The 26,667-nt window shown below is 35.7% G+C and overlaps 1 protein-coding gene across 1 annotated transcript in view; it reads right to left on the reverse strand.

Annotated features, from left to right (window-relative positions):
* The window catches only part of LOC120415163 (insulin-like growth factor 2 mRNA-binding protein 1), a 118,444-nt gene extending 92,116 nt beyond the window's left edge, over positions 1 to 26,328 (reverse strand). The window contains exons 1-2 of the mRNA XM_052707169.1: positions 25,940 to 26,328; positions 21,156 to 21,204 (exon numbers count right to left, since the gene is read on the reverse strand). Coding sequence (XP_052563129.1) covers positions 21,156 to 21,204; positions 25,940 to 25,970 — 80 coding nt within the window. The 5' untranslated portion in view covers positions 25,971 to 26,328. The remainder of the gene's footprint in view (positions 1 to 21,155; positions 21,205 to 25,939) is intronic.
* Positions 26,329 to 26,667: the final 339 nt, after the last annotated feature.

The raw sequence follows: 26,667 nt of genomic DNA on the forward strand, positions 1-26,667 counted from the left end.
GCATTCTCAAGGCAATCAGTCGGAGTATGCGGATGAGACTATTCCTGGTTATTTGGTGTTGAGTTTAGAAATGATTTAATCTTAGACAGCCGGCTGTGGAAAGATAAAACGAAATAAAATGCGAAAACGCGAAACCGCCCGGATCGAAATACACACACAGTCGGGGGGACAACAGAGACGGAAACGGCAACGAAAATCCTGCGTGATAACCGCGACGCACACCGTTCAAATTCTCCAACGCAACTGTCAAACATCCCGAAACCGCCAGGATCGAAATACACACACAATCGGGGGGACAACAGAGACGGAAACGGCAACGAAAATCCTGCGTGATAACCGCGACGCACACCGTTCAAATTCTCCAACGCAACTGTCAAACATCCCGAAACCGCCCGGTTCGAAATACACACACAGTCGGGGGGACAACAGAGACGGAAATGGCAACGAAAATCCTGCGTGATAACCGCGACGCACACCGTTCAAATTCTCCAACGCAACTGTCAAACATCAGGAAACGCTGACAAACGGAATATGTGCCAAAATCATAAGTGGTTTTTAACATATGAAGGGAATTCATCGTGAACTGGAACTGCCGGCCGTTAGCCCGGATAAAGTGGAAACGTTGAGATGATTGTTGTCCTCTGCTCTCATCTCGCAAAAAGCCATACAGAGAACTACGTCCCTTTCAACCGGCTCTGTGGCTTAATGGTTACGGCTTCTGTCTCCCAAGCAGAAGGTTCAGGGATCAAATCCCGGTCGGTACCTTTGAAATTTGAAATCAGGAATTTGAATATGAATAAAAACTAAAATGAATCAGGTGGGATTCGAACTCACACCTTTGGATTGGTGGTTGTCTGGAACGCTAAGCAGTCGGCCATCAGAAGGTTTACACTCTAGCAGTGAATTGATCCGTAGTGTTGAAACATGTTATCTCTTCTTCTCATATTATTAAATACGCGCTGATCCCTGATTTGCCTGAGGGGATTGGAAGTCTAAATATAGATTGAGTTTCCTTCAGATGCTTGCTTCTATGTTTCGGCGGGGCCGAACAATGCCCAGCGACCTCGGAATTGGACCGCAAGGAGCTCTGTCATTCTGAAATGGGTCGTTGGAAGCAGCGCGAGGGCTATCACCACCTAATACCCGGGACTGAGATAAGCTGTATCAGCATTCGGCATGTACACAGTCTGATACAAATTATACTTTCCCATAATTTCGCTACCGGTTAGCGGGTATTGGATTGGACCACACACACACACACACACACAAAGATCAGAAATCACTCACTCATCGCGGAGAGGTTCTTTGCCGAACTGGAGAGCGCAACCATTCGCGAGCGAACACGACTCGCTAGCTGCCAGCGTCTTGGTCAATCGCTTCACCTAGCGATGCAAATACTTCGTGAATTTCTTTTTCTACTCCGTCCGTCGACCCGAGTAACAAACGAATATGTTCAGAGAGGAGAGAATCTTACAAAATACCCGCTCGGCGCTCTTTTGGCCTGCGCTACCATAGTTTGCCGTAAATTTAAAAATGAAATAAAAATATATTTTCGATGTTGTGTTATCAACAAAATTGCAAAACATTTAAGCAGTTTGATAAATAATCAAAACAACGCCGATCGCAGACTATTTTCAGTCAGCTTTGAACGACAAAATGCAATCAGCCTCTCTGAGCTACGCACTGTAATACCCGATTGGAGTGAGAGTGAAGGAGCGCAAAGAGAGAGTATTCAGTAGCGATTGGTGTGGAAGTTACAAACGGTAGGAATCAGGGAGAGCAGTTTTTCGTCACGTTCGATTTGTGATCGCGAGTGAATGGGTCTTTTTGGAGCAATACGGACCCTTGATGTTAGGTTTTAAGTTGATAATTCACTCATGGATTCCACGTCAAACCAGCAGGATCCGGATCGAAAGTGATCCGATTTTACTCAAATTTGAAATGGAAGTTCCTTTTTGAGTTCCTTGATCAGAACAATAAGACCCGTGATTATTTTGTTTGGCAATTTAAAAATTAATGATCATTTGTTGTGCTTTAAAAAATAGAAAATCCTAAAAAAGGCATTTAAAAAATATAGCTGAACCTACACAGGTTTAATTTGGTATAGAAACCTTTATTTGCAGATTTTCAGGTCTCGGGACCAAAGATTTCAGGTATTTCAGGATGATTTATGAAACATATAAAAACATATGTCAGGATTCTGAAATAGGGCTATCGAAAAAATTTAAATCGGATTTCGGTACAGTCCAGACTCGATTATCCGAGGTTTCGATTGTCCGAAGTTCGATTATCCGAAGGTATGGGACTTTGGATAATCGAATCACGAACACAAACTTTTTTTTATTTTTTTATTTTTCTTGTTTTAAACGTCAAATTCGAGTTCTGCGATCCCATTTTAGTCCATTAGACGTCATACTTGAGATCGACAATCAAAAATTAGAGAAAGAAAAAAATATATTTTTTTAGTGATTCGATTATCCGAAGTGAAATTTTCCCAAGCCTTCAGATAATCGAATCTGGTCTGTATATGGATTGACTTTTTTAGTACGATGCTTCTCCATCGAAATGAGTTCCAACTTCAATTTGCTGGGAAAGCATAGTTCTTTATATTCAATAAATCTCAGAATCCTGCTCATAGATATTCATCATTTTTGGATATGTTAGTAAAAAATCATAGAATAATATTTTCAGCGTTGAGAACTTTTGTCCCGAAACCTCCAAATCAATTAACAATATTTTTATTTGGTCAGCAAGGTAAGTGTATTCATTTCAGCCATGTTTTCAAAATGTCTTGGTATTTTTTTAATTAAAATTCCAACTAATACCCGTTATTTTGCAACGCAGCTAGCTTGTGATTTTTTTTAAATAAAATAATACGTAAACATAAAAAAATCTCAATGTTAAATGGGTTAAGGGGTTAAATACATGTAAATCGGCAAAAATGTCAGAGTTTGGTTTGAGCACAAACTTAAACTTTTTTTAAATCTGTTTTCGGGACATTAAAATTCACGTCTTCAACTATTAACAAAATAAATTTGAGACATTTGGTTGTATCATTGCCGAGATAAAGCTATATGAAGTTAGCATTTTCAAAAAACGGGTGCCACCATATCTCAACTATGCCTTGACCAAATCGGCTCAAAATTTTGTCGAAGACTCGTTAAACCGGTCCTGTGTGCATGACGAAGGCCGATTTTCAAAAAGTTTATTTTCAAAAAAGATAATAATATTTTTTTTATTTTCTATATAAAAAAAAATGAAAGTTTTTGATTTGTATTTTTAAAAAAGGGCAAAATTTTAATCAGGCTTGGCCATGCACACGGGATATGTCTTGCGAGTTTTCACCCCAAATTTCAGCAAATTTGGTCCATCCCATCTCGAGATGTCGTGGAACCCGTAAATCTACTCGGTGTTCAGAGAAAAACGCTTGCAAAGTTTGACAGTTCGCTTGGCGCATGGCAAAATTTTCAGCTTAAATCGTCTGTAACTTATTTAATCATAAAATATCTTTATGAAACTTTCTTTTAAGTTGATTTAAGTTGATTTAAGAAATTTTCTGTAATATGAAATTTTGTGATTTTCTACATGTATGTAACCCCTTAAGCCATTACCAATAATTGGTTCAATTTATCGAAACACACATGCGGGCAAGCCCTCCTTCAACTCCACAGCTCATTGAGCAAACATCCCAAAATTATAATTCTCAAAATAATTGCAATGCTTGAGACCCTCGTGCTTTTTTTGGTATGTCCCCATCAACACACACACACACACACGGCACATTTCCAATCCCCGCTAATGACAATGTTTCATACACCGCCATGATGACCAGCGGCGGCTGCTTTCTGGGGTCCCTCCAGAGCCGAGTGGGGATAATTATAAATGAGAACGGGTGCCCAAAGTAAGATAACCTAAAAGTGTGCGCCGAACACCTTGCCCCGCATTCAGAGCAATAAGAGTTGGTCCGAGGGCGCGCGCGAGAGGTCATTGTCACTTTGCCACTTGTGCCAGAGACCCCAGAGAAAAAGGAATGTCTCGGAAGCTTCTTCTTAACCCTCAACTTAAGGTAAATGAAATGATTTTAGCTATTAAATTTGGATTCCATCGCAAGTCATGACTTGCTTGTGTAAAGCTTACCTGCCTTAAGATTAAGAGAATAATGCTCTCGGTTTAAATTATCAAACTGGGAGGAATATGCTCTCGAATTTATTATTGCGTTTTTTGTGTGTATGTTTATAATAATACTCTTTGAACTTTTCAGTAGTGGTAGATTTTACTATGAAAATAATCTAAGAGAAAAATGCTCTCGATTCGATTATTTTACTATCAATGCAAGAGCTTTTTCCTCTCAGCAGGTTATCAACCCTTAGATCTGCGTAATGAAGTCCTCTAATTTGTCGACATTCCAAAACTGACAACCGAGGGTTAACCCGAACCCCAAACACAGGCAGCGCCTTCTCGCTAATCGAAGTTCGTGCCCACTGGGGGCCAGTTTGCCCGCCCCTCGGCGCCTTTGCGTTCGTTTGCCAAGACTTTGCACTTAATAACAATCTCTGGTCAAGTATGAAGAGTCCGGTCTGGCATTTTTTCGCTGTGTTTTTTTTTTGCAATTCTTTCGGCACGCGTCGTCCACACGATAAAAATGCATCTGCGCCGACTCTCTCTCTTTTTTTGAGATTCCTTCCCGTGTTCTTCGTCGTCGACGAGGATAATTCCAAAAACCTCTGGTTGCAGATTGCATCTGATGCACTTGTGTGCAGGAAAGACGCAAAAAGAAGATTTTCAATTGCTCATTTGTAATTAATTGAATTTTGAAACTGCATTAATTTGTTTCTTAAACATCTAACAATAAAATATGTTTAACAACAAAATTATTCCAATGTAGAAATTATTCAAACCTTTAAAATCACATCTACGAACAACTGACATTTTCAAAAAACTCTCTCTTTTTTTCTCTCTTTTTTTTTCTCTCTCCTTCATTACGCTGAAAACGCAAGTTGCAATCAATGATCCCAATTTTGGCTCAAATATCAGAAATGACTCACTCAGAGTCGATAAAATCGGTAACGATTGAATCACGCAATCAATCGTGAGCTACCACGATTCGCAAGCAACCAGCGATTCTTTCTGGACGCTTTACACAGCTATTCAAATCTTTGGTGAATAACTTGGCCTACTCCGTTCGTCAGCGACAGTCACACACGAATATGCCCAGAGAGGAGTGAAACTTATTTTGGTAGCCACACTCAATTGACCTGCCATAGTTGTAACATGTTTTTGATAACATTGATTTTAAGCCATCAAATTAATGATTAAAACACAATCGATTGCAAACTATTTCGAATCAGTTTGGAGCGACTCTGCGCAGAGTGTGAGAGAGAGAGAGCAGTAGAGAAGGATCAGATTTGCGTCACGTCCGATTTGTGCTCGAGGGTGAAAAAAGGATTTTGAGTAGGACCGGACCGTATATTTTTGCAAGTGTTTGAGTGAGATTAAGATTTTTGCCTTAAATCTTGAAAAAAATCTTGATACAGCTGAGCAGTTCTCTCAGATTTCGGTCATTCGATTTTTTTTTTTGTATTTTTTAATCCGACTGAAACTTTTTTGGTACCTTCGGTATGCCCAAAGAAGCCATTTTGCATCATTAGTTTGTCCATATAATTTTCCATACAAATTTGGCAGCTGGCCATACAAAAATGATGTATGAAAATTCAAAAATCTGTATCTTCTGAAGGAATTTTTTGATCGATTTGGTGTCTTCGGCAAAGTTGTAGGTATGGATATGGACTACACTGAAAAAATATGATACACGGTAAACAAATTTTTGGTGATTTTTTATTTAACTTTTTGTCACTAAAACTTGATTTGCAAAAAAACACTATTTTTATTTTTTTTATTTTTTTATATGTTTTAGAGGACATCAAATGCCAACTTTTCAGAAATTTCCAGGTTGTGCAAAAAATCTTTGACCGAGTTATGATTTTTTTAATCAATACTGATTTTTTCAAAAAATCGAAATATTGGTCGCAAAAAATTTTAAATTAATTTTTCGATGTAAAATCAAATTTGCAATCAAAAAGTACTGTAGTGAAATTTTGATAAAGTGCACCGTTTTCAAGTTAAATCCATTTTTAGGTGACTTTTTTGAAAATAGTCGCAGTTTTTCAATTTTTAAAATTAGTGCACATGTTTGCCCACTTTTGAAAAAAAAATTTTTTGAAAAGCTGAGAAAATTCTCTATATTTTGCTTTTTTGAACTTTGTTGATACGACCCTTAGTTGCTGAGATATTGCCATGCAAGTGTTTAAAAACAGGAAAATTGATGTTTTCTAAGTCTCACCCAAACAACCCACTATTTTCTAATGTCGATATCTCAGCAACTAATGGTCCGATTTACAATGTTAAAATATGAAACATTCGTGAAATTTTCCGATCTTTTCGAAAAAAATATTTGCATATTTTTTAAACCAAGACAAACATTTCAAAAGGGCGTAATATTGAATGTTTGGCCCTTTTGAAATGTTTGTCTTGATTTAAAATTTTTGAAAATATTGTTTTCGAAAAGATCGGAAAATTTCACGAATGTTTCATATTTTAACATTGTAAATCGGACCATTAGTTGCTGAGATATCGACATTAGAAAATGGTGGGTTGTTTGGGTGAGACTTAGAAAACATAAATTTTCCTGTTTTTAAACACTTGCATGGCAATATCTCAGCTACTAAGGGTCGTACCAACAAAGTTCAAAATCAAAATATAGAGAATTTTCTCAGCTTTTCAAAAATATTTTTTTCAATAGCGGGCACTAATTTTAAAAATTGAAAAACTGCGACTATTTTCAAAAAAGTCACCTAAAAATGGATTTAACTTGAAAACGGTGCACTTTATCAAAATTTCACTAAAGTACTTTTTGATTGTAAATTTGATTTTACATCGAAAAATGAAGTTGAAAATTTTTTACGACCAATATTTCGATTTTTTGAAAAAATCAGTATTGATTAAAAAATCATAACTCGGTCAAAGATTTTTTGCACAACCTAGAAATTTCTGAAAAGTTGGCATTTAATGTCCTCTAAAACATATCAAAAAATAAGAAAAATTTAAAATAGTGTTTTTTTGCAAATCAAGTTTTAGTGACAAAAAGTTAAATAAAAAATCACCAAATTTTTTTACCGTGTATAATTTTTTTTCAGTGTAGTCCATATCCATACCTACAACTTTGCCGAAGACACCAAATCGATCAAAAAATTCCTTCAAAAGATACAGATTTTTGAATTTTCATACATCACTTTTGTATGGACAGCTGCCAAATTTGTATGGAAAATTATATGGACAAACTAATGATGCAAAATGGCTTCTTTGGGCATACCGAAGGCACCAAAAAAGTTTCAGTCGGATTAAAAAATACAAAAAAAAATCGAAAGACCGAAAACAGAGAGAACTGCTCAGTTGTAACATGTTTTTGATAACATTGATTTTAAGCAATCGAATCGATGATTAAAACACAATTGATCGCAAACTATTTCGAATCAGTTTGGAGCGTCATTGCGCTGAGTGAGAGAGAGAGAGAAAGAGAGCAGGAATAGCAAGAGAGGGATCAGATTTGCGTCACGTCCGATTTTTGCTCGAGGATGAAGGGAAGGATTCTGAGCAAGTCTTTGAGTGAGATCAAGATTTCTGCCGAAAATCTTGAAATTCAAAATTCATTTAAAGAGCTTTAATTTTATGATATTCCGAGCAGGAGAGAAAATATACTCCTTCGAATTTCTGTCTCAGTGAAACTCTTTTGGCGAAAATTTTCCCATCGCTGAGTATTAGAGCTGGGACATCGGATATCCGTATAATTCTGTCATTTAGAATTAATTTAATACTTTTTTTTAAACCCGGCCACAAAAATGGTATGCAAATTGTTTCTAAACCTTATAATTTTGTTGAAAATTGATTTAGAGAATTCTATCCGATCACCAATCATGTGATAAAGAATATCAAAAATTGGAAAAGCCACCTCAAGTCAAAACAAAGGATACAAACAAGAAACGAAAACAGAAACTAACATCAGCTCTTACGCAAATCTGAAAACTGCTGAACGCTAAATCATTAAAAGATATTCAAGAATTTCTTTGAAATCACATCTTTTGTTTTTAAGTGAAATTTGATTGACGTTAAAAATATATACTCCCAAACTATCTGTGTCAAAAAAGCCGCCTTTTACAAACTATTTCAACAGCGCCCTCTTTCCCTCCAAAGCAAAAGTCGGCAAATTCGCTTTTAATTAAACCGCCAACAACCGGCGACAACGTCGGCCAAGTGTCCCGGGAAAATGCTCAATTCGATCAAAGTCGAACCCTTTTTAACCTTGAAAAACAGTTTCAAGATCAACTTGGTTCCCTTTTCGTAAAAAAAAAACATAACAAAAGTTTCAACTAATTTCTACCGGTTGGGGGTTCCCAAGTCGCGCTTTGCGCGAGAAGCATAAACCGAAAACTATACAAAAAAGAAAGCATAAAAAATGCACATGTTCCTTTTGGTTAAGTACTGCACCAGCCAGCAACTTTTGCATGTATGCTGCGTAAAAATACGCAAAAAAAGAAACATATTTGCATTAAATTTGATCGCGGGCGCGCGCCCCGTACACCGAATGGTGTGCCAGGGTGGCAACTTGAAAAAGGTTGGCAAAAATAGTTTTGGAAAAATTGCCCAAAAAAACTGTCGCACGTCGCTTATTGACGTTCCGAGAGAAAAACATTAGAGCACACAATGTAAACAATAACAAACACGTTTTGTTCGACTGATTCAAAATGTTTTCAGTAGTCGGGCATGTACGTGTGTCAAACTGCTTCTAACTAAATTCCATTTGTCGCACTTGCACTCGCAGTTTCCAAAGTGTTTCAAGATCAGATCGCAACTACTTTTATTAATGAAAAGTGACAACAATGCACCAAGTTTTTACGGTTTTTGTTGAATATCTCAGGATTGAAATAATTTCCGGATTCTGTAAAGGTCAACACGTGAGCGATTGAGAGAGCTCTGCAAAAAATGACGTTCTTAACCAATTCTTAACTCACTTTGGCCCAAAATGCTAGTGCGAAAAACTTGATCACGGCGATTTGAACTATTTTTAAAAGCAGACACCCTGCAAAATGCCTCCTCATTTCCCTGTAGCTAATGTGCTCGCAAAGGTGATCACCGAAGTCGGCGGCGTGTTGCAGGAAACGGCTGAAGGACCTCTCGCAAAACAAAGCAAGCCTTTTTGGTAACAATTTCACTTACAGGACCCTTGGTTTTGTTCGGGCCAGCCTACCATATCAAACACATTCCGAGCCGGCGAATCGGATCGGCTTCTTTTAAATTATCCTGTGGCCGCGCACTAATGGGACTTTCAATGGAACCGCCGCTGAGTTCCCGAACGGATAGCCATTAGCACTATGCGCAAAAGCTGGCGAACGCCAGCTAGCGATTTGCGATTTGTTCCGAATCGTTGCGATTATTTCGGGAGGTATCATTTTGGGTTGCAAGAGTTTGAAGTACATTTGAGCAATGACAGTAATTACTTAAAATGTGCATTTATTTGTTCTGACAGGTGCATGAATGTTTTGCTTAGAAATGAAGATTGGAAAAATATTCTGATGCATTTTTTTTCAAAATTAATATTTTAGTGAATCAAAATAACATTCTATCATGTTAAACATTACAACAACTCTTCCGAAGCCTCCATATTTCCGGAACTGCATTATTTTATCGATTTTACAGGCACGATATGAGTATCTGAGCGTTGGGTACGGTATGTCCACGCATTCTTCCTTCCCTGTAAGTTATGTTTCACTGCATTCAATCTGCGGTTATTGGGACGCAGTAACAAGCCGTTTAAAAAGGTTTTGTTCTGTTTCAATTCTATTAAGTCTTCAATCAGAATCAATCCAAAGCAATACAAATTAATTAGCAAATCCAGTACAATCAACTGTCTCGTCGACTCCTCGAGTTTCCTATTCGTTGTCCAAACATTTATTACCCTTGAAAATATTATTCACTCTTTAACCCGTTTAAAAGTATGTTTTGCTCCGAAGGCTAAAAAGTACGCGCTCGGAAACCTTGTTCCTTTTCAACCCCCTTTTTTTCGTTGTTGGGACAGTATGTTCCGCGCAACCCCTTCTTTGTCTTTGACGTTAGACGCACACACACTCACACAACCTGGGGTCCAATAAATTCATTGTCTTTGATAAGACCCGAAAAGTTTATTCTTTTTTTTCGGGACCTTCATCAGTCTGGTTCGGGTCGTTCACTTTTGGGTTGTCTCCTTTTTTGCGGATGAAAAGTGCAAAATGGTTTGAGAAGAATCGTTCTCGAATTGTATTTAAAATAATTACACAATTTTATTTTTTATCGATTTTTGAGTCAATTTTAAATATTACTAAAATTTTTCGATAATTGAAGAGCTTGTTAAAGAACTTTGAACATCTTTCGAAGACAATTGGGTAAAAACCATTTCTGATCACTTTTTTTTAATTTTAATGCAAACATTTTTTTTGACAAGACAACATTTTTTCGATGGACCAACTATGGTCCCCTTGGAACGAGCTGTCAAGTAGTAGCTTTTCTGTCAAGAAGGACCGCGAGGTAAATTTTTCAAAATTGATTTAAAAATCCATTTTAAACTCTTTGTAGTCTTACAAAGGGTCATTGTACTCAGAAAAATAAGCTTTATCGCTGGAAACAATAATATCAACAATCTAAGCTTCATTTTAGGACCCAATTCTCACTTCTAGGTAATTGAATCAATACACACTTGAACCCTTCCCTTGCGTAAACAAGCAAACACGTCAGGATCACATCAAAACATTACCAGACCGAAAAATACGCGTCCCGAAAACGGTGGTGCCTCGTTGCGCCCCGGAAAATAGTCCTTCGGCATGGCCTACTACACCAGATGATCGCCGGAGCCAGACAACCGATACAAAGTGAGGTTAGGTTTATTAGAAAGGTACGCAGGTACGCACTCGGAAGGACCTTGCAACGGTTCTGTCCGTGTCGTCTGGGCCGCCATTTTTTCCGCATAATTGGTGCATTAAATTACCGGTGGTCCGACATTTTTGACAGCCCCAAATGAAACCACCCCAACCAAGAGTCCGGTCGTGGCCGCAAGTTTTGAGTTCTGGCCGGCGCGGCACGGCTTGCTTAGATGTTTAGGGAGGCTTGGAGGCACGCGATGAATTATGGGTTCTGCGATCGGGTTCTGAGGAGGTCTACAAGGAGGAGTGTTTTATGCTGATAGGATAATTGACCACGGACCGAGGGCCGCCATCGTCAGCTGGTCTGTGGGAAAATTAGATGTTGTAGGGTTTAAACTATGGCAGATTTGGACGGAATAATTCAATAAAAGGTGTTATTTTGTGGGCTACAAGTTTTGGCTCGTGCCGATGGCAGCTGCAGCTGTTGATGTTTGCTGCAAGCCTTTTGACCGGATGTTTTCCCAAAAGTGTTGAGTGCTGTTAGACTTGTTGAATATAAGTTCAAAACCCAAATAAAATCTATCATATCGTCGTGATCGTGGTATCTTGATGCACGTCGATTTTGGGCCAAATTGAGTTAGGAACGCAATTTTGTGCAGCTTTCACACCTTTTGACAATCACTGATCCCCAAAATTTGATTTCAATCCTGAGATATTCAACAAAAACCGGATAAATCGGTGATCGTGGTCGTTGCCTAGTCAACATCGTCTACATTTATTAAGACTAGAAATGTGGCGTCACACCTTCCATCAGGTGGGGAAGTAAAATGTCATTCCTGACTTCAGTTGTTGTAAGGTCGTTAGGTCATTCCAGGTGTAGGAGTCGTCTCTCTGGTATAACCCACAAAACCAAGCCTGCTTTGGTAGGTTCGCTGGTCGGCGGTTGGACTCACAATCCACAGATCGTCAGTTCGAACCCCGGGCGGAAGGTTCTTTGCAGTTAAAAGAGATTTAGATGCTCTCCCCGTTCAAACCTTTGGATTCCTAGCTTCGAGCAGAAACTTGCAATGGAGTCTTTTTTGATCTAAGTTTTCATTTTTAAATTAACGGAAAGCTTCTCAATAGCATGAAAACCTTCCAACATGTGCTCCCACTTATCAAACCGTGCATCAGTCACGCATAGGTGTTAACCTCCCTAAACCCAGCTGACATTCCTTCAAGATCCGATTAGCAACAGTTGGTCACCCCTCCAACAGGTCACTTTTGACAGCATCACGTGTCACGAACCAAAAACCCGATCCCATTTATCCCATCAATCAAAAAGTCAAAAAGTCGCAAAATTGCCCACACTGGCAAGTGACAAGTGACGAAAAACAAATTTTACCCTCTTTTTGGGTTGGAAATGAGACTGAGTGCGGAAAACCCAATCAAAAAAGAGGCCAGACGAAGATGCAACAAGTGCATCGGGGCGCGCATAATAACATAATTAGTGCGTCCATCCCGGGAATTCCCGGGACAAAAATCCCGGGATTTTTCCAAAACCGGGAATTCCCGAATCCCGGGAATTTTCATAATTTGTCCCGGGAATTCCCGAAATTGAAAAAAAAACAAATTTTGGTCTGAAAATTCAAATTTTGTTGTAGAATTAGATGAACAGTAAAATACATAGTAATCGATACGAACTTTAAAGCATTAAAATTTGTATTCGGCATATATCAGCTTTAATTTGACTGATAAGAGAAAATTGATTATAATTTAGTCATAGATCCGCAAAATGCCTGGCGCAATACATATTTTCTATTTAATTTTTCGTATTTTTGAAGACTATTTATCATATTTATATTTATGATATTATAATTGAAAAAAATCATCTTAAATTATTTTTCATTAAACTCCGGAATTTGGGGCAAGTAACGAAATAAGACAGCTATTTAAGAAAAAACAATGCATCGTGTTTTGAATAACATTGGTTAAAACAGGAACAGAAAAAAAATTTAGTACACCGATTTCCAAATGTATTGCTATGAAATCTCCTGTACCTTTTCAGCCTCTATTCCTGATTTTCCCTAGTTGACGGTAGTTACTTAAAGAGAATCATTAAAATATGTTTTATATAAAATAAAACATTCAACAGTTATCTAAAATTTTGCATTTACTGTTTTTTTTTAAATATGAAGGACAATAGCTTATAGGAACTTTTTTTTCAAAAAAAAAAAAACTCTTGTGTTGTTGTCGCTTTTCGTTTTTGTAGATATTTTCAAAGAAATTTGTCTAGCTTTTCTAGTTATGGCATATATTAAAATATATAGAAGAAATTTATTTATAAAACGCTTATTTAATTTGAATAACATTGAAAATTTAAATTTGAACTTTTTTTTTAAATAAAAAAAAACAATTTTTATTTCTTTTAAGTTATTTAAAAACTGTCGTCCTTGTTTAGATTGAAGTGTAGATTGTCACCAATTATTATTATTGAGCTTGAAAACATATCAAATATTATGAAAACATACATTTTATGACTGCTTAAAAAATTTCCCGGGATCCCGGGAATTCCCGGGATTTCAAAAATATTTTTCCCGTTTCCCGGGAAATTCAAAACCCGGGAAAATTGGACGCCCTAAACATAATAAACGAAGAAGTGGCATGTGCTTCCACACCAGATATTTGTATCGCAGCAGGCTCCTTGCCAGGCAGGTTCCGAGCAATGTCCACGTGCCGACGACGCGCGAGCCTTCCTGGCCTGCTACTGCACACACGGGCATCTGCACTCAGCAGTCAGTGTGGAGAAATGCACTCTCGGAACGACGACGTTGCAAAATTGCACTTTTATAAAGCAAAGGCACAAAAAAGAAAACAGGGAGTAATGCAAAAATGCTCTCCTTCTGGCTTCGTCCTGCTCTCACACGCATACACGCACAAATTACACATTGCACGCAAAAGTGCACACACAGCATCCCTTTACCCTTCCTTCTTCCCCTTAATGTGCAATGCAACCGACGAAGCGCCACCGACCACCATCGGGAGTCCGTTCCACGAAAAAAAAACAACATGAAATTTTTATTTCTGACCCGAGGCGAGAAATTTGCTGCAAAATTGCATCGCATTTTTTAAAAGAGCCTAAGTGCTACTGCAATTGAATTCCTGCGTGCTAAATGGCTACTGGGTGCCGATATGCAGGTAATTCAGTGTAAATTTCAATGAATTAATCATTTCGAATCTACGTAAATACTGGAAAAAAGAAATTGATCGTTTCATTGTTGTTATTATTGCTTAAATTCAAATTTAAACCAATAAAACTAATTTAAGTCATAGATAAAAAAAACTCATCAACATTTCTTAGATTTCATTTAAATATATTTTTTTGAGTAAATTTCTGCATTTCTGCATTTAAAAAATTAATAAAAATCGCTTAGAAAAATCAACGTCCAGATTTCTTGAACAACTTTAAACAAAATTATATCATTGCTATGAAGAAATCGTTAAATTTGAACTTTTATACTCTAGACTCTGTAAAATCACTTTATTTTTCAATTTATGTTTTCTTAACCGAATAAAAAAACTAACTTATATAACGATTTTATAAAATCATTCCATCTGTGTTTATTTTATTTCTCTTTCTGAAAAGAATTTTAGAAATATGCCACTCAAGTCAATTTTGGAATTCGTGAATTTCGTTGATAATGATTGTATAAATCACAACTGAATTATTTTATTTTTATTTCTTTTTAAATAAATTTTCCTAAGTGGTTTTCAAAATTAAGCGCACAATTAACAATTTCGGGAACTGACTTTTTTCCAAGTTGTTCGTTTCTGTAAAAGACTTTTTCGAGTAATTTAAAATTCCTCGAAAAAAATATGAATAGAAAAAATAAAATTCGATGAACTATCACGAATTTGTTTTTTGTACTTTGCTGAACCTCGTGGGCCCTTTTTGTTATTTTTTCCTCATACCGCGGGCCGCATGTGAAACATAAACAAAAATTACTTAAACTTGATAATTTTAAATAGTTTAATTGTTGAGATTTGTTAAACATACGTTTTGCACAACTTTTTCATTCATGATTTCCTATTTTAAACTTTTTACAAGATTTACTTCCATTCAATCCCTTCTAGAAAATTATTGTTTATTGAATTTCCTTTGCAAAAATTACATTCCAATTAATTTGATACTTATATCCTTTTAAATATACTCTCCAGCAAATTTTAAGATGTTTGGAAAATATTTTCTCCAGTTTTAGCTTGAAACATTTTGCTAGTCTTTCCAATATATTTTTTTTTAATTTGAATGAATTTAAAACCAACTAAAGCAGTTTATTTTTTAATTTTATTCAAAATTACATCATACAAATATTTTTTTTCTGGTTAGCTTTAGTCTCGAGTTTTTGTTATCTTTTGTTAAATTCAAATAGAGTATATAAAGTTTGTTTTTTCAAAAACGATAAGTAAGCGCTATTTTTTCGGCTCAAAAAAAGTACAGTGCCATACCGTTTTTGGCAACACTCAATTTTTGCAACAATTTCTTAAACTTTTCCCGATTTTGACAAAACTCAAGTAATCTGAAATTTTTGATTTCGTAATACTTTCAAAACATTATTTAATAAGTTATTACTAAAAATATAATCAATTTTGGTGTAAACAATATCTTTTATCATAAATTAGTTTATTTTGTTAAAAGTCAAATAATCATCTATTTCGTTCATTAAGTGATTTAAAAATATTCCCTTCAACCACACTCTTCATTCTGAAGGGTTAGCGATGTTTACTGATGGTTCTCACACAAATACATGCGACAGTCCAGACTCGATTATCCAAAGTTTCGATTATCCGAAATTCGATTAGCCGAAGGTTTGTATGGAACTTCGGATATTGGAATCATGACCAAAAATTTGCTTACATACTCTTGCTTTTATCATTAAATTCGAGCTCTGCCACCCTATTTTAGTCAAATTTGAATACTTGATTGTCTTTAAGTTAAAATATGATTATTATTTTTTTAATATGTTATCATCGCCATTTTTGCCGCCAAATTTTAAATCCTTTTATAGTAGTTTATGGGACATACTTTAGCTCGACCATAAAAATAAGACTTTCGAATGGCGCTGTACATATACTCTAAAAAGAGTACGCCTGATGAATACGAATATCCAATAGAATATTGGAATTTGGGTCATGTTTTAAAAATGTTAGCGAAATAATCGTTTTTTACGAATTCTTTGCTGGCTAAATTTTATGTTGGCTTCGGAATAACAAACTTTTAGAAAAAAGCTTATTCAACTCATAATGTTTCCTGGAGATTAGAAAACTTTGAATATTTTGTTATGTATTGCTTTTTGTCATGTTTTTACGAATTTTCAAGTTGTGCAAAGATAAAAATTATGTCATTAGACTATTTATGATTACTTTTTTTTTGTTTTCCGAAAATAAAAATCACTGTTGACTTCAGCTGACAAAAGCGTGATATTTTCTATTTTTCAAATCTTGCTTACAAGAAACAGGAAAAAATAGTTTATTTTGGTTCATGAAATTTAAAACAGAACATTAAATTCAAATTGCCACAACATGTTGCTGATGATAAACAAAAATAAAATGTTATTATGAAAAATCTCGAACTTATAAGACACAAATAAACTATTTTAACACTTTTCAACATACTCTCTTCGTTCAAGTTCAAGAACTTCTTAGAACGAAATTTTCCACCATCCAAACCTTCCACAAGTCCAGAAAAACTCCGGGACCCAAAACACGGGCTCCCCAAAAACCAAACAGTTGTCCAATTACAATTTGTCTTGCACCTGTCCGCCGTCGTCGTCGTCGTCTTCGTGGTCGCCGTCGTTGAACTCTCTTCTGGCCGGTTGGACGTGTGCCCAGCCAGCAGTCCAGCCTAAAAATATGCTAAACTGCAAGCCTTCCCCCCTCTTAAACCCTACCGCTAGCGACGCACGGCGCGAAAAACGGCGAACGCAAGCGAGAATCGGGAAATAAAACTTCGTTAGAAATGTACGGGTGTGTGTGTGTGTGCGCATAATGCAACACAAAACACAAGAAAACAAGCAGGCACAAAAAAAAAACAATGAAAGTAAAGTTGGGTGCACGTTAAGGACCTCGTTTTCCCTGAGTGGGGGCTTCAGGGTGCTTGTTTGGGGTTGTTGGGGTAAAATTTAAGATTTTAATCAATTTAGAGAAAAAAAAACACTTTTCAAATGTAATTTTATTCATCAATCAATGCAAGGTTGTTAGAGATAATCTTATAGCGATACTTTTGTAATAATCGATGGAGCAATAACGATAGAACTATCGAACATTAACCTTTTTTCTAAATACTCATAATTTTAACAACGGAAATTTGTGTATAAACCACTTTTTTTAATTGCAAAAATTTGAATCATTTGCATAACGAAGTAAACAATATAATTTCACGGTGTTTGATTCCAATTATACAAATCACAATTTATGAAAATTTGAGTACATAGTATGGGACATCGAATAATCGAATCATGAAGATTTCTTTTTAGATTATTTTTTTATGCATCAAATTCGAGTCCTGCGACCTCATCTGAATGGTTTTATTTAATATTTTATCACCACCATGTTGGATTTGATAATTTTAATTCATTTTAGAGTAGTGTATGGTTCATAATTAGGTTTGAAAAGCAAAAATAGGACAACAAAAAAAAGGTTTGATCGGGAATCCATGAAATTTCATGAAATCCATGAAAATTTGATTATCCGAAGTGAAATTTTTCCAAGGTCTTCGGACAATGCAGTCTATAGACTGAATTTCAAAAAACCCCGAGCAGACGGAAATAACTTGGGAATAACATTTTTTGATATTTGAAAATACTAGGCCAATAACATTCTTTGTTATTTATAACAAGATTTGTTATTCGCCGTTATGATTTTTTTGTTATTGGATTGTTATTATAATAACAGACTAATAACATTTTTAGTTATTCTTCGAACAAATCTTTGTTATTATTTTTTGTTATTTTAACAACTAATCCGATCATCCCAATAACAGTTGGAGGTATTCTTCTATAACAAAAAATGTTATTCCAAAGTTGTTTTGGCTTTCAATCAATATCAGACCGATTACAAATTTTGTTATGATAACATAAACTGTTATTGAACTCTTATGCGAAAATGGATTTTTCAAGAATATTCCATAACACTATTTGTTATTTTAACAGTATTTGTTATTGAAATGGCATGAATTTTGTTATTACCGTCTGCCCGGGGACGGCTATTTGAGTGTTTGTAGTCAAATGTAGTAAAAATCTATAAAATTTAGTGTCTTTTGATAGCAATATTGCAAATTATGAAAATGTGGATGTTTTTTTTTCAATTACGATATTATTTGGAAATTTTTAAAATTTTATAGTAAAAAACACAAATTAATTGAAAACCTCTACAATTTGTCGCGTCCATATGTTTTTTATGATAATTTTAATATTTTCAAAGAACACAGTATTTTGTGGACATTTGAGATTGCCACACTTTAGAAATGTAAATCAACTGAAATTTGTTTAAAAATTTTGCGCCGTTAGACACTTATTTTCATTTTATGAGATTTTGAGTTATTTTTGCGATAAATTTCATGATTTGAGCTCAAACAACTCAAAATTCTGTATATATTTTTTTGTTTAAATTACAGTTTATTTGAGTATTTTCGAAAAATACAATATTTTGTGAAAATTTATCTATTTTACATTTAAAACACTTAAGTACTGAAAATCAATATTGCCTCGGAAAACTTTTAGGGAATTAAACTTACATCAATGCCTTACCACTAGCAGCGTGCCCAGATCCTCAAGGAAGGTGGGGCAACAATATGAGCGTTTTGAAAATTTCGTCGTTTATGGACACCCCCTTAGCAATTTTAGAACAAATTCCTGAGAATAGTGAGGCAACTGCCCCATGTTGCCCCACCCTGTGCACGCTAGTGTGCCTTACTATCAGCATTTTTCATTACAAAATGGTTTAACCAAAAATATATTTCCAGAGCAAACTGGAGTTTCAAAAATTTTCTAAATGGATTTGGGCTTTATCAACGGTTCGAAAAAAAAGTGAAAAATAATATGTAGTAAAAAGTAAAAACAACAACATATTTCGATTTTTTTTTTGATTTTGTTTGTAGTAAAAAGTTGTCACAAAAATCTTAATAAGCTAAATGGATTCTAATTTGGTTCAAATATGGTCTGAAAAAAAAATTCTGACATTTTTCAAAATGTTGGTCTTTTTGCTTCAAAATAACTCTATAAATTAAAGGGAAAAAATAAAAATGATTCAATTTAAATTTTTTTGTGTGTTGATTTAAATTTCGAGCTATTTGGCTCATTTGTTTTCGTTTGTGGAAAACTTATGATAGTCGCTCTGTGTAATAGTACACTTACTTGTTCTTAAAATTAATGAAAGCAGAGCGATAATTATTTTTAACCCCTTCCCGCCCAGAGCAAAATCGAGATTTTTTTCGTTTTTCACCATTACTCGTAACTGAATCGACCGAATAAGATGAAATTTTAATTGTTATATGTTAACATTGTATATAAACTAATGCAGGTTGAACCAGGTTGAAAAAATGCATGGCTGCAGAGAAATTTAATTTTGAACACAAAAATTAGTGGTGCTCTGGAGAAACCATGGGCGTTAGAGGGTTAAGCATAAAAAACAAGTTATCTGAAACATCTTCCTTTAATTTAATCAAACAATGTTTTAGAAATATTTGTGCCGTTAGATTTTTACATTTTCCATTTAAATATGTTGTTTTTAAATTGATAATGTGAAAATCTAGAGTTTTTTTTTAAAAAAAAGGACCAATAAATTATTGGCTTCCATATGTTTATAGGACTTATTCAAAAAAAATTCTAGAAATCTAGTAGTAGTAGCCTTATTTAAACATTAAAATAAATATTATTTTCCTTCAATTCACAATTTCTTCCAGAAAGTTTTGTTCGGACTGGCTGCATTTGTGTTCAATAAGATTATCTTAGATGATTACTGTGACTGTAACTACTGTGTGTGACTGTGATTACAGCAAGCTTGTTTTAAATAATTACCTCAAACACAAAACTGAAAAATATCCAAATTTATCTAATAATAAAAACTTATATTTGAATTGAAAAGTCATATTTCTTAGGTTTTGTCTAATTTGCCCCACATTTCTCAACTTTTCCCATGCTTAGTCAGCTGAGGAGTCCCTCCAAATCGCACAAACAACAGCGAACACACTTGAGAACCCTCCCCAGACTCGTTCCCGAATTTACCCAAAAATAAAAAAGCGCACAACCGGCGCAATAAAAAGATACCAAATGATTGCTAATTTTTATTAGCCCCCTTCAGGTTTTTGTTTTCCAGTTGCTTCAAATAAAACACCACACTATTCCAATGAAGCCCCGTGCAAAAGTCCCATCAGTTGAGCGGCACGAGAACCTTGTGGACCCCCAAAAAAACTAATTCCGAAAAAGTTTGAAAATTGTTTGAATTGGGAGAGAGAATGAGAAAAAAAGTGGAAGGAAATGTAACTCGCCACCTTTTTTATTGGATTATGGTCCCCCCACTTCCCCCTCCAGAGCACCACCCTAGAGAGACCAATCTGCAGACTGCAGAAACTGCAGATATGTAGCCGGTCAACAGCAGGTGTGACGAAGAATCGAACCCGAACCTTCTCTAACGCCAGTCTGGCAGCCTGCTGGGTGGGGTGGTTCTTTGAACAATGTTTTTGAAACAATTATCTGAATTTTAATGTTTGACACATTTTTGTATAATTTTTATTGAGATTAATAAAAACAATTTTTAAAAAGTTATTCAAACTGTCAGAATTACAGGAGATTTTTCACAAATTTTAAAGAATCATCTAAAAAAAGGACCACCCTAACATTTGCATAAGTCTGGCCCCGGACTGGACGATACTTCATTAAAAACAAAAGCTGGACATGCCGCGGTCTGCGCCCCAAAGGACTTAGAAAACGACGGTTCCAAATGGCTTATCGAAAATTGCCAAAAACGCGCTGCTGCTGGATCGGGTTAGGCTCGGTTGTTGTTTTGCTGGAAGTTAATTAAGCGTGTGCTCGGTGTCGTTAAAATGGCACTAATGCCAATTAAAATTTGGGCCTGCTTCCTAAGGTCTCTCGCCAGACCGTGTCATTGCGAAAGAGAGGAAGGGTGTGAGGGGGGGAGGGGGGGACCCTTAACATTTGAGAAATTTGTACGTACCTTTTGAAGCTCCCCGGGAAATAGCTCGAGCCGTTCAGACTGTGATCGCCTGGGGAAAGAGACAGAACCAGAAACAAAAAAAAGAGAACAGGAGTTAGATATTTGATGAAGTCATAAATTTTGCAGTTGTAAGACATATTAGAATTAATTAGGCGCTCCTGTGTTGTGAGTCGTATCAATATGCATTAAGAAAAAAAAACTAAAATAAACAAGTGGAGGAACCATACATTTTTTAACATAAGTTTTACAATTTTCATATAAGGCTGTTAGAGGCAATCCATAAACCACGTAGACACTGGAGGGTTGGGTGATTTCTGGTTGTCCACACTAAATACATAAAAGCTTTTCTATGAATTGACATGGGGAATATTTTCCAAAGTTTATGTGCGAATTGAATCCAATTGAAAACATTTCAAAACATATTTAAATATTATGAAAATGATCAATTTGAGGTTCAACTTGAGCTGTATTTTGACTAATATTTCCTATACAGTCAAAATGAGAATGTATGATTTTTATGAAAATCACAATTCATGACAAAACAAATTTTCGTCAAACAGAAATTGGTCAAAACGACACCCTGAAGACTAAAAAAATAAAACAACCATAAAAGAAATTGGACTGTTGGAGTTCATCAACAGTATTATATTCTGAAACAAAAATAATTCTCAAAGGATTATTTGAAAACCAACCTGAGAAATGGTTAAATGATTTATTTTTCTATGCTTGAAATCATGTTGAAGATTTTTTTATGCAGGAAAAATGTCTGCTAAAAGGTTATTTAAAATACATTCAAAACTGGGTAATTTATTGACTGCAAAAATGAATATTATTTAAAAATAGAGTCTCAAAACATTGTTGATAGAAAATAGCTTGATATTAAAACCTAATTTTGCAACTGCAACATTTTTTTGGGTTGAGACATAGTACTTATAATAAATATTTAAATCAAATAAATTAAATAATTTATCAAGTGCAAATATTTTTGAAATTTTTCTGTGGACAATTTTTTAAGTACTCAAAAAACCCGGTCGGGTACCCCAACGGAATCCGGAATATCTCCAGTAAAATTTGAAATCTGGAACTTTTCCAATCGGACGCGTCGAATTTGGTCAGTTCTACCGAAAATTATAAGATATTATGAAAAAATAATTTGAAATGACTACCCGAGCGTTAAAGTGTTGGGTTGTTTTTATTGTTCTATTTGACAAATTCATAATTAAAGTTTATTAACTATCAACAAATGAATTTAAATTTGAGGTTGAGTTACTAAAAACTGCTGAAAATTGATATCAAATTAATTTTTATTGCATTGAAAACCAATAAAGCTTTAAACCCTTCGTAATTTTTTTTAATCCTTAAAAAAATATTTTCAGAAATTCAAAAACACGACTAACGTTTCCAAAATATCCTTTCGTTTTATTTTTCTGTTTTATTTTTTTTTTTTTTTTTGTTTACGCAAGGTGTAACAACTTGTTACTACTCATAGTTTGGGAATTGACTTCTTGTTCTTGTTGACTAGCCATGACTAGTCAAACGAAAGGACCGAACGATGATGATGATGTTCGAAAAGAAAATTGTTGAGAATTTTTATTGAGCTTTTCGAATTGACACTATTTTATAATTTGAAAGAAGATTTATTTTTAAATGACCTCCAAATGGTTTAAACTAAAAAAAAATGCACATTATCAAAATTTCACTGTATTACTATTTTTTTCATTTTGGGTTTGTTTTACGAGTAGTTTTAAGAAACTTCTCAAAAATATTTTTTTCAAAGTTGTTTGGTTGAAAAAATAAATTCCAAGTGTCGAACCTAGTTCTAAAAAAAAAATCTGAATGTTTTATATATTTTTACAGTTTTGTTTCTGATTGTAAAATATTAATGAATTTGCAATATTGAAATAACTAGCCAAAGTCTGAAAATTTTAATGCAAAAAGTTATAAAAATGCATTTTACACTAGTTCACATAAATGTCCCATATGCAAAAACAGCAAGCTGAGAAACACGAAATGCAAGTTTGTCCCACACGTAAGGCTACGTGTTAAGTTTTCACGAAAAACTGGATTTCCTACTGATTTCTAGAATAAAATACTGAATGTTGTAGAGTTTTTTGAAAGATCACACAATTTTGAACAAAACTGCATCAATAACTCAAAAACGATGAAAATGCATATGGGATATTTATGCGATCAGTCCTCAAAAAAATTTATATTTGACGAAAACAAAAATTTCAAAGAAAAACAACTTTTTGCGATACAAAAGATCGAAAATTTTCAAAAATTCAATAGTAGTTTATGCAACAAGTTGCAAAAAGAGGATTTTTTCAGCACGAGTCGTCGGTGAACCTCGTTGGATAAATACGAAGAGTGCTAAAAAAATCAAGTTTTGCAACGAGTTCCATACAACATTTTTTGCAATTCCGAAAAACACCCATTGAGTGAAATTTTAAGTCAAATTTTCATGTATTATGTCAATAAATCGTTTAAATCAAAAAAATGTTGTGTTACTTTTCGAAAAAAGTGCTGAAAAGTTCAACTTACAGCACCCATTTCAGTGCTGAAAAGTAGAACTTTTCAGCATTTATTTTGAAAAGTGTTGCTATTCGATTCTGTTATTTTTGGTACAGAAAAGTAGGCTATTTCGTCGTTCAAGAATGACAGGAAAAGTAAGTAGTTTCACGACGGAATTGCAAAAAAGATTTTTGAATCATTCCAAACATGCTGAAAGTGATTTTAAACGCAAGGGAATGCATTTTAAATTGAATTCAAATTCCATTAAAATTTTGATGTTTTTTGAAATATCATATTTTTTGCCCCCTGATTTTTGGGGTTAACTTTTAAAAGGGGGAAATTTGTACCAGCCTTATATTTTTTTTCTTTAAAGTTTTATGTCTTTTTTCGGTTTCTGGTCCTATAATTCAATTAAATGAAAAGTACACAGTAAAAAATTGTGTAAATTTGGAAGGTGTAATTTTAGAAGGTTGAATATTACCTCTTTTATGATCTTATTTTACCTCAATTTAGACTGAAAAAGCGACATTACACCAGAATAGTGGCCCCCTGGCCCTGATTTGTGAGGAAAATTTTGATGGGAGGAGTACATAAGTACATAAACTTTAAATTAAATTTGCATTTGCCATAAGCCCAACAAAAAATTTAAATTACAAACCATAGCTTAACCATTTGAAATAAAAAGTGTTTAAAGATGCATGATACACTAGTTTAGATGCTTTGCAATTGGAATTCCACAAAAAAAAAACAAAATATTTTTAAACAAGCCTTAAAAATGCATTTTATTATTTAATAGACAATCAATTTTAACTGAAATGGGGTCGCACAACTCGAATTTGATGTTTAAAACAATAAAAAGAAAAAAAAACGAAAAAAAAATCTTGTTCGTGATTCGATTATTTTAAGTCCCATACAAACTTCGGATAATCGAACTTTAGATAGTGGAAACTTCGGATAACCGAGTCTGGTATAGTATAGTACAGTCGGTTTGCAATCATTAGTTTAAAAAAAATCAAAGAAAAGTTTACTATTTTTTTGAAAAAAAAAAATATTAAAATTGGTGTTATTTTTGATGATGCTTCAATTTTTTGACAATTTTCAAAGCTAACATTACAAAAAAATTATTTGATTCCGTAAGAGATGAACGATCTAAAGCATTTTTGAAACTGGGTTTTTGAAAAACACTGATAGCCATGCCGAAAGGCTATCGAAAACGTTCCTTTCCTTCTTTTTTTTTAAAAAAAAACCCCAACAAACGTAATGAACGAGTGGCAACACCCACGACAAATTGTCAAAAAGCATGCTAAAGTTTAGATAAAGATAAAAAAAAATAAGCAAAATATCAAACTGGAAACTAAAACCTACGACCTTCATGTCATATTTCATTCAAACTTCCTCACCAAAATCTAACAATCCAATAAATCGATAACTTCAGCTTGTACGCGTAAAACCACCACCCTGCTACCCATCAATTTTGACAATGAAATAATTCCGCGTCGACGACGACGCCGATGTTTACAATCCGGTACACCCTCATCGCGCGGCACGCATTCATCCATATCATCCCGTCCGTCATTCAAGTAGTGAGCAGTGATCCATGAGCCGGTGAATTTTCTCACTCACTGCTCACCGCAAACTTGCACGCAAGTTCCCCGCGCTCACCTCTCACCGCTCACCGGCTGACCAAAATCCCACCGCTCACGCGTCACCACGATTGCGAGTGCCACTGTATCTGTGACCGCTTGTACATAGGTGCCGCTCTGGGGTTGTGTTTGTGAGTGAGCAAGTCGGCCATATTACTCGGCGTTTTGTTGGTCCGCGTGTAAGAAGACGTATGGCCCCGTCGGTGGATGCCGGCTTGCTACGATGACCGGGAAGTATATTTACTTCTTCGCGATACCGGGCGGTGAGCCGGTGAGTCGTGAGAGTGGCGGTCCGTCCAGCATACTTGGATGCATTTTGTCGAGAGACTTTAAATTTCACACGGGGACATATACAAACGCAAGGGGGGCTGTTTTTGAGAGGTTTTTGAGGGGTGAGGGGGTAGGAGTGGGATTGGGGTTTGGGGAGGGGTTGTCAATGACGGCGACGACGACGAGCTGATGACGGCGCGACGTCGAGGATGATATGAGGGATTGGTAGACAAGTACTTTAATATGTAACAAATTGAACCTAGAAGATGACTACGCGGGTCAAGTGCGGTCAACCGGTGAGGGAGGAGGATTTCGGAGGAGGTTCACTTGTGGGCTCCACCAATCACACAGGACACGTACCTGTTGCTTCGGCAGCACTCTTGGAATTCATAGTGAACTTGGACCTCTTTTTTTTGACAGCAGACTACAAGTAGGCTAAGCAGGCAGTAGACAGGAATGAAGTTTTCCTGAAGAGAAGATGGACTAAATTTTCACCGTGACAAACGTTTTCACCACAAACACTCGGGAACCGGGGACACCTGGCAGGGGCAACGACACGTCCACGCGGCAGGCTAACGGAGGGGGCAGGGACCGGACCGAAAAGTGACTATTTTAACCCAAAAATAATCAAACTATTGAACTCAGTATGGAAAACACGAGTACCCCGGGTTTGATTTCGCGAATAACTTAAAATGGCCCGATGAGAGGATGCACACATGTGTGTGCGAGGAGGACCACGACCGATCGGACCGTCCGTGTATGTGCACGTGTGTATGTGTGTCTAGATTTTGTGGTACCGGTTCCTTCAGGTCACCTCCCGTCCGCTCTCTCGCGCACCGTCCCCTTGGGGCCTCCCCACAATGATATACGGTAGGAGCTGCTACTGCAAGCCCCATGACACAAACTGATGAGAAATAAAAAAGCAAAAAAAAAACAGGCACTCCAACACATTGACACGAAACCGTGCGAAATTTGGCTGTGCAGAATCAGGTCGGAATCTTCGGCAAAGTTTTGTTCCTAGCCCAAACAATGCAGTGCAGCAGGCCATGACCTGCGGGGGCAGCGTTGTTTTGAACCTGCTGTCAAAA

The sequence above is a fragment of the Culex pipiens genome, chromosome 2 (genome assembly GCF_016801865.2).
Source record: "Culex pipiens pallens isolate TS chromosome 2, TS_CPP_V2, whole genome shotgun sequence".
Lineage (NCBI taxonomy): Eukaryota > Metazoa > Arthropoda > Insecta > Diptera > Culicidae > Culex > Culex pipiens.